Source organism: Dermacentor variabilis, chromosome 5, assembly GCF_050947875.1.
Source record: "Dermacentor variabilis isolate Ectoservices chromosome 5, ASM5094787v1, whole genome shotgun sequence".
In the NCBI taxonomy this organism is placed as follows: Eukaryota; Metazoa; Arthropoda; class Arachnida; order Ixodida; family Ixodidae; genus Dermacentor; species Dermacentor variabilis.
In genome coordinates, this window is record NC_134572.1 from 191,810,357 (window position 1) to 191,827,899 (window position 17,543).

The 17,543-nt window shown below is 47.4% G+C and overlaps 1 protein-coding gene and 1 long non-coding RNA gene across 5 annotated transcripts in view; one reads left to right on the forward strand and one right to left on the reverse strand.

Moving 5' to 3' along the window:
• Window positions 1–569: 569 nt before the first annotated feature.
• rhea (Talin_middle and talin-RS domain-containing protein rhea) overlaps window positions 570–17,543 on the reverse strand; it is a 439,862-nt gene continuing 422,888 nt past the window's right edge. For all 4 annotated transcript variants that reach the window (XM_075693866.1, XM_075693865.1, XM_075693867.1 and 1 more), the window contains one exon: window positions 570–2,914. In XM_075693866.1, coding sequence (XP_075549981.1) covers window positions 2,633–2,914 — 282 coding nt within the window. In that variant the 3' untranslated portion in view covers window positions 570–2,632. The remainder of the gene's footprint in view (window positions 2,915–17,543) is intronic.
• Window positions 2,904–17,020, forward strand: LOC142583414 (uncharacterized). Its single transcript, XR_012828617.1, has 3 exons — window positions 2,904–3,004; window positions 15,917–15,995; window positions 16,902–17,020. It is a non-coding gene; the product is annotated as an uncharacterized LOC142583414 (long non-coding RNA).

Here is a 17,543-nt window from a genome sequence, read left to right on the forward strand (position 1 = left end):
GGTGATGTCAATCCTAAAACGGTGCCGTGTATAATTTAAATACAAATGCATCGCATATTTACAAACGCATCGCATTATTCTGCCAAAAGTTTCCGTTGCATGTCCGCTCTACAAACATGTTCCAATAAATGTGGGAGAGGCGCCTTTAATGCAGCCCGGCCACCTGGCATGGCAGATTATTCCCCTTCTACTTACGGCAGTGCCTTTAGTGTCACTTTCTGTCCCTATATGAAACTTTCAAGGAAGTTTCATGACCAGATGGAAGGTATCGAAGGACCATGCTATTACTGTGAAATTAACGAAAATAGAGCTTTATTCGTTGCTACCGATTTAGTGTTTCTGTTTAGTGTCCCTTTACTAAAAAGAGTTTTCTTTTGCTGAGTGTTTTTAGCCTGCTCTAATGTGAGTGGTATGGTGCAAAATCATTATGAGAAACTTACCTGTATAATGAGAAAATATGGAAGTCCCAAGTGCTTCAATGTAAAGGCATTTGCAGTGACCAATTTGCCATGCTGCTTCTTTACACTTCTTAAATAATGAACCGAAATGAAAAGGTGCGAGTGGTCAAACAAGTTGTTTATCAAGGTTTATTTGCAGGCACGGTGGTTATGTATGTCACAGGTGTGAATCTGAGGCTGTAAGTAGGGCAATCACACCCAAGTACAAGGCACTTTGATAGCATTTCAACAGCTTATTAAGAACAGTATTTCCAGAAACAAGCTGGAAAAAGATAGGCGGAACACTCTCTCCACAGATTGTCTGGCTTCTTAGCCAGGCACAATATTGCCACACTGCAATCTACACTATTGGGAAGATGCATCATCTCACTCTAAGTAAATACATAAGAATAAGTGTCACCAATGTTACAAAACTCAATCTGCTAGTAAGTAAACTGTGGCACAATAAGAATATGTACTTAAAACTAAGGGACTAATCTATTCCGAGTCGTTAACAACTGAAGGCATTTGTTCTGAACACAAAAAGTGTATAGAATGCTTCCTGTGGTGTATCCGCACAAAGCTCAAGGTACCAGACACTGAATGCAAGCTTATGCACCAAATAAAATGCTCAGTCCTGTTGCTACACAGGCATATTAAACCAACTTGGCACTTGCATTACCGTGTTCCTCCCACAAGGAAACGGTCCCTATCAAACATCAAAAAGTGAGACATGAAACTTGCACACTACAGAACCAGTTGCCTTGCCAAGAAAGCAGGACCAGCTTGCAGTCGCCATTTAGTTAACTAACTTGTCGTGAGACCAGTTAAAGTACAGTGATCTCAAATACAGGCTCATAGGCCATACTAATCCATGGTTTAGCGTAATCCTTTCCCTATTGCAACACTCGCAAGTCATCATACAGCCTCCATATAAGAAACCAGAAGCAACAACATCGATTCTGTACTTGGTTTCAGTCACTCTTATTAGCTGGTACTCATCAGACTCCAAATATGCCACTGGCATTGAACTAAAACCATTCACTTACAAAAGTTTCTACAGAAGTTACCCTGTTTACCTCAGTGGCAGTGCCTACTGAACAGGAAAGGTGGCTCTGGCTGGAAAATCAATGACATGGTGGACAGTTTTAGAATAGTGTTTGGTGCCTTACGTTCGTTAAAGGCAAGCACTTGCGAGACGCTGCGGTGGGGATCCCTTTTGGTCTTATGTGTAGGAACAGAAATGTAAATAAAATTTTAAAAGATAGGATGCATTCTGGTGTCTTGCGCAAAACATGTCCAAGATAAGACAATCCATTAGCAGCCATCCTGTTGTTTCTGTGCTGACATGCCTCATAAGGCCTAGGGAAACCAGAATCACCCAATGAGTTCAGAAATTGGGCATGCTAGTTACGCATTACTAGTATTTCAGGCAAGCTCAGAGAAAGCGAAACCTTATTTCACAATTTATTGCTGATCAGTGATAGCGACAGCCCAGTCATCAGGTCAATTCACACTGAAATGGTAGTCACGAATGCTGCCACATTTGACAATGCCCCTTGCCATGTCATAGCATACAAAAAAAAAAAAAAAGAACACACAACATTATGCACCTTAAACTACTGCATGCCAACATAGTGCACATAAGCCAAAGAAATTCAATAGCATATGGCGCATGCGCAGTGAGAATAACGCCGTTTCTTTACACATGTAAGGATGCTGGAAGCAATGTGAAAAAAATGTGGACAGAGAGGCAGAGATAGGGACAAGACAAGCTTGTCGTGTCCTTTTCTCTGCCTCTGTGTCAAGGTTTTTTTCGTGTTCCTTTCAATATTCTGACTATGAGTATGAGCCAATTCGCCCAACTTTCTGTGCTTTTGTACGTAAGACATTTAAGTTTGCTTTCAAACACTATTCTAGAACTCTCTAATGGTAACGCAACACTGTAGACTTCTTAACGTCCTGTCAGCATACTGATGCATATGTTTTTAAACAGCATCCACAAATGAACAACTTCTTGTCTTAAGTACTAGCCCACAGCATTGTCTGTCATTTTCCTCTTTTTTCATTTGCGTACCATTGGGCCACTAAGGGTTGCACTTGCCTCTGTAACATGCCTGTATCAGCAACTACTTCCCATATTCCAGATCACTGTACCACAAAGCAGAACGAACTTGGCTGATGTGACAACATCGCTAGAGCATGCCATCACCAGCACTGCCATACTTGGCACGCCGCAGCTGTGCGAGGCGCTCGCGGGCCTCCTCTAGTTCCCGCTCCTTGCGCAGGATCTCCTCGCGAGCGCCAATCTCCTGGGCAATGCCGCCCACCATGCGCTGGTTGATGACCAGCCGGAACTCCTGTTCCTGTGCAATGGATCGCTGAGCTGCTCGCACCAGGTGATCTGTGGCCTGCTTCACTGCATTGCCTGCTGCCTGCAGGCCTCGCATCGACGACGAGTCTGGCTCTGCTTTCACCTGCAACAGTGACGATTAAGCACTGCCTGCTCAATGCAGCGAGGATACCACACGAAATGCCCGCTTGCTTTTGTGCACCCATCTGCAACGGTAGGTGAAATGTTCCACTGGAACGTGAAGCTGCTTGTCAAACCAGAAAGCACTGAGAGATGCTTGTAGAACTTTCCGAATATAAAAAAATTGTGCGCAATACACTGATGATGATTGTCAATATAAGCGAATTGCTCAACACTTTGGAAAGCTATTTACTTTATTAAAGGGATAGCGCACTTGAAGCCATACATTTGTTGCTATGAGGATATTTAGTTAGCGTTTGTTGTTTCATTGAATAATTCTGTAGAGAACAGAGCTGTAAACCAGCACATACAAGCCAGTTCATCATATCAATGTTGACCCCAGGGACGTGAGCGCCAGTGTGGAAAGCAAATGCCATCCTGTAGTCACCGCAGGACATGGGGATGGCCGTCTGTCCCAAGCATCTAAACAGCGCCCAAACCTTCAGGCGTCCCACAGCTCTCGTGTGACAGCAAGTGTGTCCCAAAGATAGTTGGTGTTCAGAGAAAGGCACACCCTGCAATTCAGTTGGGCAAGAGCCTTGCATCGGTAACCTTCATGTGATACCTCTTTACCGGTGGTGAAAGTCCAAATGTCACCAATTACCATGAAAATATGTGAAACAGCCAAATTTTGCATGTTTTCCTTTCTTAGGCCTATACTCTGACACGCTCCTGCATGTACTGAGCATTCGTCTACACACCTCTATAAGGCTCTAATACACATTTATAACATAAGGCTGATACATTAGACATAATACTAGGGATGTGCAAATACTCTATATACACATGCAATCGAATAGGGAATGTTCAACTAATTTGGTTCGTAAATTTAACATCTACTATCAGGTGGGTTTCTCGAATGTTCAGTAAAAGACTCTGCCATGGTCGGCGCGTCGATGCATGCAGCCTTTCAACAGCACATTGCCTCTGTTGGTACAAGGTTTGTGCAGGTTGGCAGACCCAACCGAAACAATTTCCATAAGCAATGCAGACAGAGCTGATGGAGAAAAAAGCAGCACATGTGAAAAGTGCTAAAGCCTGCGTAAAAACTAGGCCGATTGGATTGTACCATGGATGCAGATTCAGGGATCCACGCACATAGTTCAGAACTTTCCATCTAGATGTAAGCTTAAAGGACACTAAAGGCAAATATGAAGTAGACATGGAATGTCGATATACCATTCCTGAAACACCTTGCAACGCTTGTTTTGTGCCAAGAAAAGACTTGGTTCCACAGCAAATCACAACTTCTCAATTCAAATCGCCTGCCATGAGCAAGGCGGTGTGATGCTGCATCACTGCCCTTTACTTCCATCGGTGAGTAAAGTGGAGTTCGAGAGCCAGCGCTGTGTTCTTTTTTTGCGCGAGATGGCAGCCTGAAACCAAACCAAGCCAGAGCCAACAGTGCAGTTACTTTCCAAAGGAAAGCGCGTGTTGATCGTAAACACAGGACGCACCACTCTTCAAAGGTCAGCAAAACCAGCGCAGCACTTCACGATACTACCAAAGTACGAAAGTGTGGATGGCATGAGGCCGAGGGAAAACGACATCTCTTGACCACCCATGTCATTGCCAAGGGTGATGTCAATGAGTTCTTTTTTAATAAAAACTAAATAGAAGTGGACAAGTAGCATTTTCTTTTCTCTTATAATGGAAGGCAGTGATCTTTTTATTATACAGTAAATGAGTACTAGTGATGCAATTAAATGGCAGCATAATGACATCATTGGGCTAGTACTAGAATGTCCCAGTACAGTCTCAAATCATGCCCTACATTTACCTCAATTTTTCGCATGCTAAAGCTCTTTTTAATAACGCTGATGCCTTAGACATATTTGAGCATTAATCTATCACTTTAGCTTGACTTTATATTTACCCTTAGTGTCCCTTTAAGCACAGATGCACTTGTGATAGTTGCCGGCTGGTTGCCCACGTACCTGAACAACAGTCGTCAGTCTAACCTTGGCACTGAGTGATTGAACTCATCAACAAAAAGTAACCCTTATGAACATATTGTCAAAGGTATAAAACTATTTACACAATGTATTTACAGGATTCATACTTTGATAACATGTCAGTAATGGTCTGATTAAGTCGCTCAGTAAGGCCGTTGCTCTGGGGATGATAGGAGGTAGCCAGATTGTGCTTGGTAGAACATGAGCGTAGGATATCGGCGATGACTTGGAGAGGAAAGTGCGGCCGGGGTCAGTAAGGAGCTGTCGCGGGGTGCCATGTACTAAAATGATATCCCGGAGTAGAAAATCTGTGACGTTGGTTGAGCAGCTCGTGGGAAGTGCCCGAGTGATGGCATAGCGTGTCGCGTAATCAGTAGCGACAGCGATCCACCTGTTGCCGGAGCAGGACTCTGGGAAAGGGCCAAGGAGATCCAAACCCACGTGAAAGAATGGCTCAGGTGAAATGTCGATCGACTGTAAGTGCCCGGCAGGAAGCGTCGCTGGCTTTTTGTGAAGTTGACAGGGCTTGCAAGCAGATACATAGCGCCGTACGGAACGTGCGAGGCGTGCCAGTAGAAGCGGCGGCGCATGCGGTCGTAAGTGCGAGCAAACTCAAGGTGTCCGGCAGTTGGGGCGTCATGAAGCTCCTGAAACATGGTTGAGTGGAGGTGTTAAGGGACAACAAGGAGAAGGGGAGGACCGTCCGGATGAAAACTGTGTCGGTACAATATGTCGTCGTTGATAATGAACCACCGTAACGATGGATCAGTAGGAGCAGATTCCATGCGGTCAATGAGGGTCCTCAAAGTAGCGTCATGGCGTTGCTCGTTGGCCATGTCCAAAAGCTGGGAAATGGAAAGAACACATGCGGAGGCGTCCATATCGGTGTTGGCTGGTGTGTGTACAGGGTAACGGGACAAGCAGTCGGCGTCCTTGTGCAGGCGACTGGACCTATACACCACCGAACAGGAATACTCTTGTAGCCGCCCTCCCTGTGGGATCCTTTAAAGAAGAAAGCCAACAGAGAGCATGGTGATCTGTTACAATGGAAAAAGGCCTGCCGTATAAATAGGGGCGGAATTTCACCACTGCCCAGACAACTGCCAAACATTCGCGCTCGGTAATAGAGTAGTTCCGCTCTGCAGGTGACAAAAGATGGCTAGCGTACGCGAGGACACGTTCATAGCCGTGTTGAACTTGTGCCAAGACGGCACTGATTCCGTAGCCACTGGCATCGGTGCGCACCTCTGTAGTGGCTGAAGTATCGAAGTGTCCTAGAATTGGTGGGGTGGTAAGCATTTTGGTAAGGTGCGAAAAGGCAGTGGCCTGAGAGGATCCCCATGAAAACGGCACACGTTTCTTCAGGTGATCTGTGAGAGGGCGTGCTATGGTGGCAAAATTTTTGACAAAGCTGCAGAAGCAAGAGCAAAGGCCCACAAAACTTCGGACATCTTTTGTGGACCGTGGAATAGGGAACTCTTTCATGGCGCGAATTTTCTGTGGCTCCAGTCAGATGCCAGTTGCATTGGTGACATGTCCAAGAACAGTAATCTCACGATGGACGAAGCTACATTGCAAGAGGTATGGGGATCGATACCCTGCACCTCCACCAAAATGTCACAGGTATAAATCTATTTACACTGTGTATTTACAGGGTGTATGTAGACAGCAGCCGAGGATCCCGAAAGGCTGTTGCCACTTCGTTGTCTTCAACGTCGACAACCTTGTTCTCTTTTTCCACCGTAACAATATTAGTGGAAAGCTTTCCACAGTGATTTGCAGGCCATTCAAACATCAGCCAGTGATAAATTTTACAATGAAGCTGTTAAGAGGAGCTCCACAATGGTTTTTGTGCGGCAGGATGGTCAATATTGATACATGTACTTGTTTATCTTTATCAGGTGGCCATGTTTCACTGTTTAAAAAATTTTATCGCACAGCGCAGGACGCGCCTGCATGTGTCAGAAGTTTCTATCTGCTGTCTGTTGTCACCGAACCTTGTGTAATCTGATTTCATGAATGCGCGACACGAATCGTGTAGAACTTTCTGGAAGACACGCGGGCACCAGTGATTATTCTGGAAGCTTTGATGACTGATGTATGAAAGCTGACGTGCTTGACCCTCTGATCAGATTTTCGATGATTGCTGACTGTGTTCGCCGCTATCGTTGTGCCTTGAGTGTAGCCTGTTATTGAGGGCACAGGTTCGCCCAACAAAGTTACTTTCTCCATTCACAGTTCTGTTGCTTTTTTTCACTGTCATTACCATGTGACAATGAAACGTAAATGCAACACAAAATGTGTCGGAGCCCTGACTTTGCTTTGAAACATAATGATCAATGACTACAAAATAAAGGTTACCTTACTTATATGTCATTAAAATAGAAAATAGTTTATATGCATGTTTTTTTAACCGGTAATCTGCAATTTTTGTTTCTCACCCTGCAATATACCAACTACATGCTGGAGGTGAGCTAGGAGCTTACACAGCTGCAACGGTAACAGCGTGTTGCTGCAATGTGACTAACATGGCAGCCTTGCTTGAATACAACCTGCGTACGGCTCTCACACAAATTGCATTCGAACAGTCAGTCACAAGAGCACAGCAGTAACTGCTGCTGCATTCGAGTGAGGCTAGCAAACCGACTTCATTGTCTTTGATGTATCAGTTGATGAGACTGGCATATACCTGTGAAGAATTTTTGGTCATGGCCCCACTAGTTATAGGCTGTTAGGCCTACATGGAACTACGGTGCAAGAAACACACTGGACAAAAAGAAGGCAAGACAAACATTACCGTTTTGTCCACCTTGTCTTCTCTTCACCCCGCATAGTTTTCACACTGTATTTTCAACCATGGGTTACCAACACACCCACCATACGGTTCTCTTGCTATACAAATGCGCCTATCACGACCGCATGGCATGCAAAGGTCACAGGTCGGGTCAAAATGATTACTGCCCATACTGCCACCGTATGTCCCCACAAGCTACAATGCGAGTGCCACGGAACAGAAGATGCCACTTCTTGAATCAGGGTCAGCTTGGATGAAACACTGTGTGCAGTTCCAAGAGCAAGATCAGAGCTGTGCATGCAACACTGTGACTCAATCTGCTGGCCACTGTGCATATGCAGTTGTGATGACCTCGGGCACTGCAGAGCCACTCACAAATAACTGAAAATTAACTACCAGGGATCTGGCCACTGCGAAATATAAGTGAAGGCTGCTCACAGTGCAGCAAGCTGTGGTAGAAGTTCGATGGCTGAGCTTTGTAAAGATTGGGGGGATCATTGGCGGGATCCAGATGCCTATGGCTCAGGTGACAGATCCATTGTTGTGAATGCAGTAGAGAGCACCATAAGGATTGTAGTGAAAAATACGCTAGAGCTGGCCCAGGCATGCCATCTGTCCTCTTGGTCCCAGAAATAGTAGTGAAAACGTCCAGCGTGCCACAAAAGAGACGAAACTTTGCTGATAAAGAAAGCTCATGCTTTGGCACTGAAAGTGCATGCTGCATAAATTATTGAGGCATTGTTGTTATCATTGCAAAGATCCCTCTTGATGTTGTCCGTGCTTTCACTACTAGCTGGGCATTACAACTGCGTTGGGAACTCCACCTGATGTGCTTGTCTGTGGAATTATTTGTCCAGGAGTCTTATGCTCATGCTTTGTCGCAGTTCATAAAATGTGTGACCAAATAACGGTTAGGGCCTTTATGTGCACTAAAGTATGAGGGTCACCACATATGGTTCACTTCTAGATTAATTTTGACAAGTTCGTTAACATGCACTACTGCATCAGCAAACATTCAATGAATGTCCTGGCTTTGCGAGGTGCACTGTGGGAAAATTTACAGAAAGGCACGTGTCTCCCTGTATTTCAGTGCTGGTCGCCAGCATTAAGATACAGCTAGACAGTAAGATGCATGGTGTGGCATCAATGTTGACGTGCAGTGCAAAATGGTTGCTATAGGCAATACAGTCAAACCCGACTATATCGAACCCGTTTACATAGAATTATTCTGTATATCGAATAGTTACGATGAGCATATATCGCAAAAGTTATGCTTACATTGAACAAAAATAGCAGCGACTCTCGATATATTGCCACGTGGTGGTGACGTTGAATAACACAGTAGCAATACTGTGAACCACAAAAATAACTTTTATTGGGTGAACCTGTGCCCAAAAAACAGGCTACGCTTATAGCACAACGATAGCGGCGATCATGGTCGGCGATCGTCGAAAATCTGATCAGTGGGTCAAGCGCGTCGGCTTTTATACAGCAGTCATCGAATTTTCCAGGATAATCGTTGCAACCCGCATGCCTTCTACAAAGTTCTACACCATTCGCGTCAAGCGATGAAATCAGATAACACAAGGTTCGGCGACAACAGACAGCGGATAGAAGCATCGATAACTTTCCAGAAACTTCGGATACATGCAGGCGCGTCCCGCGCTGTGCGATAACATTTGTTGGGCGGCCAAACGTGGTCGCCCGATAAAGATAAGTACACATGTCAATACCCCCCTCTTAAAAAGCATTGACCCGATGCTACATACAAACGAAAGAAAAACACCCATAGCAAAGAAAACAACAAAAATAAGGAATTTCGTCAGCGTCCGTAAAAGGGTTTAAGGCGCACCACGTGGACCACTTCAGATCGTGCGCGGCGCCGCTGTGAATGCGAAATGCCATCTGGCACGACCTCATAGTCCAGTGCGCCAATACGCCGGATGACCTTGTAGGGTCCGAAATAGCGTCGCAATAGTTTCTCACTCAGTCCTCGTCGGCGTATCGGGGTCCATACCCAAACACGGTCGTCGGCCTGGTACTCGACGTAGCGTCGTCGAAGGTTGTAGTGTCAGCTGTCGATCCTTTGCTGGTTCTTGATCCGCAGGCGGGCGAGCTGTCGGGCTTCTTCGGCGCACTGGATATAGGTGGCAACGTCAAGATTCTCTTCATCGCAGACGTGCGGCAGCATGGCGTCGAGAGTAGCCGTCGGATTCCTGCTGTAAACCAGCTTGGACGGTGTGATCTGTGTTGTTTCTTGCACCGCCGTGTTGTAAGCGAAGGTTACGTACGGCAGGACGGCATCCCAGGTCTTGTGTTCGACGTCGACGTACAATGCTGGCATGTCGGCAAGGGTCTTATTCAGCCGTTCCGTAAGACCATTCGTCTGTGGGTGGTAGGCAGTTGTCCTCCTGTGCCTTGTCTGACTGTATTGCAGAATGGCCTGGGTGAGCTCCGCTGTAAAGGCCATTCCTCTGTCGGTGATGACGACTTCTGGGCGCCATGTCGCAGCAGGATGTTTTCGACAAAGAATTTCGCCACTTCGGCAGCGCTACCTTTCGGCAGTGCTTTAGTTTCAGCGAAGCGGGTGAGGTAGTCCGTCGCCACGACGATCCACTTATTTCCAGTTGTTGACGTCGGAAAGGGTCCCAGCAAGTCCATCCCGATCTGCTGGAACGGTCGGCAAGGAGGCTCGATTGGCTGTAGTAATCCGGCTGGCCTTTTCGTTGGTGTCTTGTGTCGCTGACAGTCTCGGCATGTTCCGACATAACGGGGGATGTCGGCGGTCAGGCGCGGCCGATAATACCTTTCCTGTATCCTCGATAGTGTCCGGAAAATCTGAGGTGTCCAGCGGTCAGATCGTCATGTAGGGCGTGCAATACTTCTGGACGCAGTCCTGATGGCACAACAAGAAGGTAGTTGGCGCACACTGGTGAGAAGTTCTTCTTTACGAGTAGGTTGTTTTGAAGCGAGAACAAAGATAATACTTGCTTAAATGCCCTAGGGACAACGTCGGTGTGCCCTTCAAAATACTCGATGAGGTTTTTCAACTCCGGGTCTGCTCACTGCTGTTCAGCAAAGTCTTCTGCGCTTAAAATGCCAAGGAAGGTGTCCTCATCTTCGTCATCTTGCGGCGGCGAGTCAATGGGGGCGCGTGATAGGCAATCGGCATAAGAGTGTTTTCGTCCGGACTTATAGGTTACAGTTATATCATATTCTTGCAATCTTAGGCTCCATCGCGCCAGCTGTCCTGAAGGATCCTTTAAATTCGCTAGCCAACACAAAGCGTGATGGTTGCTGATGACTTTGAATGGCCTACCATATAGGGACGGGTGAAATTTCGCTGTAGCCCAAACGATGGCGAGGCATTCCTTTTCGGTTGTAGAATAATTGCCTTCCGCTTTTGACGACCAGCTAGCGCAAGCTATCACGTGTTCATGACCATCTTTTCTCTGGACTAGCATGGCACCGAGGTCTAGGCTACTGGCGTCAGTGTGGATTTCGGTATTGGCGTGCTCGTCGAAGTGCGCAAGCACGGGCGGCGACTGCATGCGTCGTTTGAGTTCTAGAAATGCGTCGGCCTGCGGCGTTTCCCACTTGAACTCGACGTCACATTTAGTTAGCTGTGTCAGCGGCTCAGCAATACGCGAAAAGTCCTTGAAAAATGGCCTGAAGTAGGCACACATGCCAAGAAATCTATGCACTGCCTTCTTGTCGATGGGCAGTGGAAACTTTGCGATGGCAGATGTCTTCTGCGGGTCGGGGCGGACTCCAGACTTGCTGATGACGTGGCCTAGGAACAGAAGCTCATCGTAAGCGAAGCAGCACTTTTCTGGCTTCAGAGTGAGCCCTGATGACTTGATGGCCTCTAGTACTGTCACAAGCCGCCTAAGGTGATCGTCGAAATTTCCGGCGAAGACAACGACGTCATCCAAGTAAACGAGACAGGTCTGCCACTTCAATCCTGCTAAAACCGTGTTCATAATGCGCTGGAACGTTGCAGGCGCCGAGCACAGTCCAAATGGCATAACGTTGAACTCGTAGAGGCCGTCTGGGGTGATGAAGGTGGTCTTTTCGCGATCTTTTTCGTCGACTTCTATTTGCCGATAGCCAGACTTGAGGTCCATTGACGAGAAGTATTTAGCGTTGCAAAGCCGATCTAATGCATCGTCTATCCATGGTAGGGGGTATACATCCTTCTTTGTGATTTTGTTCAGTCGACGATAATCGACGCAGAAACGTAAGGTGCCGTCCTTTTTCTTCACCAAGAGAACAGGGGATGCGCACGGGCTTTTTGACGGCTGGATGATGTCGTTGCACAGCATTTCGTCGAGTTGTTGTCTTATAGCTTCACGTTCTCGTGGTGAAACTCGGTAAGGGCTCTGGCGGAGTGGTCGAGCGCACTCCTCGGTTATTATGCAATGCTTGGCGACTGGTGTTTGTCGAATCCTCGATGACGTCGAAAAGCAGGCTTTGTATCATTGGAGCAGACTACTGAGCTGCTGTTGCTTAATCACGGGGAGACTTGGAATAATGTCGTAGTCTGGTTCGGGAACCATAGTCGTCGGGGTAGATGCGGCGGAATCCGAGAGGATAAACACATTACTGGTTTCCAGAATTTCCTCGATGTACGCGATCGCCGTGCCCTTGTTGATGTGCTTGAACTCCTGGCTGAAGTTTGTCAGCAACACTTCAGTTTTCCCTCCATGCAGTCGAGCGATCCCTCTTGCGATGCAAATTTCACGGTCTAGCAGTAAATGTTGGTCACCCTCGATGACGCCTTCTACGTCGGCAGGCGTTTTGGTGCCTACGGAAATGACAATGCTGGAGCGAGGCGGGATGCTGACTTGACTTTCGAGCACACTTAAGGCATGGTGACTACTAGAGCTCTCCGGCGGTATCGCTCGATCTTCGGACAGCGTTATGGACTTCGACTTCAGGTCGATGATTGCGCCGTGTTGGTTTAGGAAGTCCATGCCGAGAATGACGTCTCGCGAACACTGTTGGAGGATAACGAAGGTGGCAGGGTAAGTCCGATCATGAACGGTAATTCTTGCTGTGCTGATTCCAGTCGGCGTAATGAGGTGTCCTCCAGCGGTCCGAATTTGGAGACCCTCCCATGCAGTCTTAACCTTCTTCAACTGGGCAGCGATGTGTCCACTCATTACGGAGTAATCGGCCCCTGTGTCGTCTAAGGCAGTGACTGCGTGGCCGTCGAGAAGCACGTCGAGGTCGGTGGTTCTTTGTCTGGCGTTGCAGTTGGGTCTTGGCGTCGGATCACGGCTGCGTCGTGTTGAACTGAAGCTGGAACGTCGTGTCGTCAAGTCGTCTTTCGTCGGCGTATTCTTGGTTTCCTGACTTCGTCGGGACGGCGGCGTGTCGTCATTAGGTCGTTGAGATGGTTCCTTCGTCGTCTTCGGCGGCGGCGGAGGACCTTCGTCAGTTCGACTTCGACGAACAGCAACCGCACCTCCATCGGTTGCTGCTTTTAGTTTTCTGGATATGGGCTCGCTGACCGGCCCCGGGCTGGGCCAGTGTATGGTCGGCGCTGCGGCGACAGGTAGCGGCCTGGTGACGGCGAACGGGACGGTCGTCGAAGGCTCCATTGAGTAGCGGCGAGGTAGTCAGCGATGTCACGTGGGCGCTCTCCAAGCTGTGGACGCGGCGCATTGACGGCGAAACCTCTCAGTCCCAAGTCGCGGTATGGGTATCGGCGATACACATGGCTGGCTTTTCCGCAGTGATAGCAGAGCAGGCGGGGGTCGGGGGCTTGCCAAATGTCTGTCTTCCTCGCGTAGGTGCGCTGGGCGACGGGTGGGCATGCTGGTGGCGACGGACAACGGAATGACGGTGTTACAGGGCCCTGGTGCGGTCGCGGAGGGGGGCCTTGACGGCGTACGACGACGGCGTAGGTCATCGCTCCTGGCTGGGGATGCGGTAACTGAGGTTGCTCCTCAGGAATTCTAAGCGATCGCTGAACCTCATCTTTCACGATGTCGGCGATCGAGGCCACTTGAGGCTGCGACGAAGGCAGGACCTTGCGCAGTTCTTTGCGCACAATGGCCCTGATGGTCTCTTGAAGGTCGTCAGAATCCAGTCCTTTGATGGCGTACTGCGGCGTGAGCCCCTGGCGGTTATATTGCCGGATGCGCATCTCTAGAGTTTTCTCGATCGTCGATGCCTCTGCAGAAAACTCAGCTACGGTCTTCGGCGGGTTACGAATAAGTCCAGCAAGAAGTTCTTGCTTGACGCCCTGCATCAGGAAGCGAACTTTTTTCTCCTCCGACATTTCCGGGTCGGCGTGCCGGAAAGGATGATGATGATGATGTGTGGTGTTTTGTGGCGCAAGGGCCAGGTTTGGCCAAAGAGCGCCATGACAAGTGGTAGTGTTAACGATGTGTTATGGAGGATGTGACTTGGCTGTAAAGTGGCCTAAAAATAGTCACTGTAAAGTGCGTAAAATCGACGTGCTATAAAATTATGGCGATGACTAATGACGAATGCTATGAACATTAAAATCCATCGTAGAAGAATGATGCAAAATCAAAAATATGTAGGATGTTAAAATTACTTGGAGCACTGCTGCCTCGCCAGAGCCCTTGAAAGACAAGGGCCTAGAGGCATGTGCTATACTAAAGAGATATCGCAGCGGCATCCTCTGAAGAGAGGACCCGCTACGAACATGTGGGGCTAAAAACACGCAAGACAACATCTTTCAGAAAACTTAGGACGGCGTTGGTGTCAAATAAAGGTTCTGGGCCGAGTAGCATTGCGGGATGAAGGGGGATGTGATGCCGGTATGCTAAGGCAAAATGTTTCTTTCTTTCATATTCGGCTTCCCGACACTCCAGGAGGACGTGGAGGATGGTCAGCCTCTCCCCGCATCTACCGCAGCTTGGAGGATCATTTTCAGTCAGTAAATAGTTATGCGTGCCAAATGTGTGTCCTATTCTGAGACGACAGAATAGGACATCTGTTCGGCGTGATTTTGTTACAGAGGGCCAGAATCCTAACTGTGGCTTTATCATGTGGAACTTATTATTTGTTTCCGCGTCCCATAGGCGTTGCCAGTGATTTCGTAGTTTCCTCCGCAAGAAGGGCTTCAGATCTGTGACAGGAACTGCAGCGGTGGGATTAGCAGAATGCCATGCAACTGACGTGGCCATCTGGTCCGCCAGAACATTACCTTCGATGGCCCTATGTCCTGGCACCCAGCATATAATCACATGCTGGTTAGATATATATGCGTTACATAAGATGGAATACAGTTCAATTATAACAGGATTTTTGTGCTTACAGAACGATATCAAAGCCTTCACAACACTTAGGGAGTCCGTATATATAACTGATCTTTTGAGTTTTGATTTCCTTATATGCTTCACGGTCGATAATATTGCGTAGGCTTCAGCCGTAAAGATACTAGTTTCCGGATGCAGCACGCCGGATTCCGAGAAGGATGGACCGACGGCTGCATAGAACACCCCGTCGTGCGACTTCGATGCGTCTGTGTAGAACTCCGTGCAGGAGTGTTTGTGTTGGAGTTCCCGGAAATGCATTTGGATTTCAATGTCTGAAGCGTGCTTTGTAACTTGAACGAAAGATGTGTCGCATTGTATCAGCTGCCACTCCCAAGGAGGTAGCAGCTTGGCTGGATGCATTAGGCGAAGCTCGAGGAGTGGAACATGCATTTCTTCACTAAGCTCCCTCACACGCAGCGAGAAAGGCTGTCTTACGGAGGGACGATTGCGAAAGAGTGTAGCGTATGTCATCTCGTTAACGGTATTATAACACGGATGTTGAGGATTAGAGTGGACTTTCAAAAAATATGTTTGGCTGATGTATGTTCTCTGGATATGAAGTGACCACTCATTCGATTCTGCATATAAACTTTGTATGGGACTCGTTCTGAAAGCGCCCGTGGCTAAGCGGATTCCTAGATGGTGGACCGGATCTAGCATCTTTAGCGCGCTCGGGGCGGCAGAATGATAGATCACGGCACCATAATCTAATCATGACCGAATCAGGCTCTTATAGAGATTCATTAGGCACGTCCTGTCACTACCCCACGTAGTCTGCGATAGAAGTTTCAATAGGTTCATTGTTTTCAGACATTTTTCTTTAAGATGTTTTATGTGTGGGATGAAAGTGAGTCTATTGTCAAGTATAACACCTAGAAATTTGTGTTCTTTGTTTACAGGTATCTGTTGTCCACACAGTTCTAAGCAAGGATCCGGAACCAGGCCTCTCTTTCTTGTATACAGAACATAAGAACTCTTGTGAGGATTGATTTTAAATCCATTTTTCTCTGCCCACTGTGACACCTTGTTCAAACCATGCTGTACCTGTCTCTCGCAGACTGTGAGGTTGCAGGATTTAAAACCTATTTGTATATAGTCTACGTAGACGGAATAGAAAATAGCTGGTGGTAAAGATGCACGAAGCGTGTTCATCTTTACGACAAAGAGCATGCAGCTGAGTACGCCACCCTGGGGTACCCCAGTTTCGTGTATAAATGTACGCGACAGTGCAGGACCTATTTTCACTCGAAATGTACGGTTCTCTAGGTAGCTCTCTATAGTATTTAGCATATTGCCGCGGATACCTAGCGCGGAAAGATCGCGCAGGATTCCGTACCGCCAGGTTGTGTCGTACGCTTTTTCCATATCCAGAAATACAGATAAGAAAGATTGCTTGTGCACGAAGGCATCGCGAATGCTCGCTTCGATGCGCACAAGATGGTCGGTTGTAGATCGCCCTTCCCGAAAACCACATTGAAATGGGTCAAGCATTTCACTGGACTCTAGGAGATGCACGAGACGGCGATTGATCATTTTTTCAAATACCTTACAAAGGCAACTTGTCAGGGCTATCGGGCGGTAACTTGCCACTGAGGAAGGATCTTTGCCTTGTTTCAAAACCGGGATCACAATGGCTTGTTTCCATGTAGTCGGGAAGTATCCCGCAGCCCAAATCGTGTTGAAAATTGTGACTAGTGTAACTTGGGTGTCTTTATGTAAGTTTTTGATCATTTCATACATGATTCTGTCAGATCCCGGTGCAGAGCTCTTGCATGCGCTCAAGGCAGCTCTCAACTCGGCAATGCTAAAAGGACAGATGTATGGTTCATTCTGTTGACATTTTCTCATGAGTGGCTTACATTCTTCTATTTGTTTATGTTTCAGAAAGGATTGCGAGTAATGGTTGGCACTTGACACGCTCTCAAAGTGCTCCCCAAGTGAGTCCGCCTGATCTTGTAGGCTATCGCCTTCTGTGTTTACCAAAGGGAGTGCATGTGCTTGTCGCCCTCTTATCCTATTGACCCTGTTCCAGGCTTTCGCCTCATCTCTGAACGAGTTAATACTCGATAGAAACTTCTGCCAACTTTCTCGTCTGGCCTGTCGGCGGGTTCGCCTGCCTTCGGATTTTACTTTTTTAAAGTTAACTAGATTCTCTGCAGTGGGAGAAGCGCGTAGCAACCCCCACGCCCTGTTCTGTTTTTTACGCGCAATCCTACAATCGTCGTTCCACCATGGGACACGCCGTTTGCAGGCCAAGCCTTTTACTTCTGATATGCATTTAAATGCGACATCTATTATGAATGCTGTAAAAAACTCGACTGCAGCGTCAATTCCTAACGAAGACAGGTCAGCCCATGAGATACTAGTTAGAGATCGAAATTTCTCCCAATCAGCTGTCTCAATCTTCCACCTAGGAGCGTATGGTGGATATTCGTTTTCTTTATATGATCTTAGCAGTATAGGGAAGTGGTCGCTACCGTAAGGGTTGTCGGTAACTTCCCATTCAAGTTCAGGCAGTACAGACGG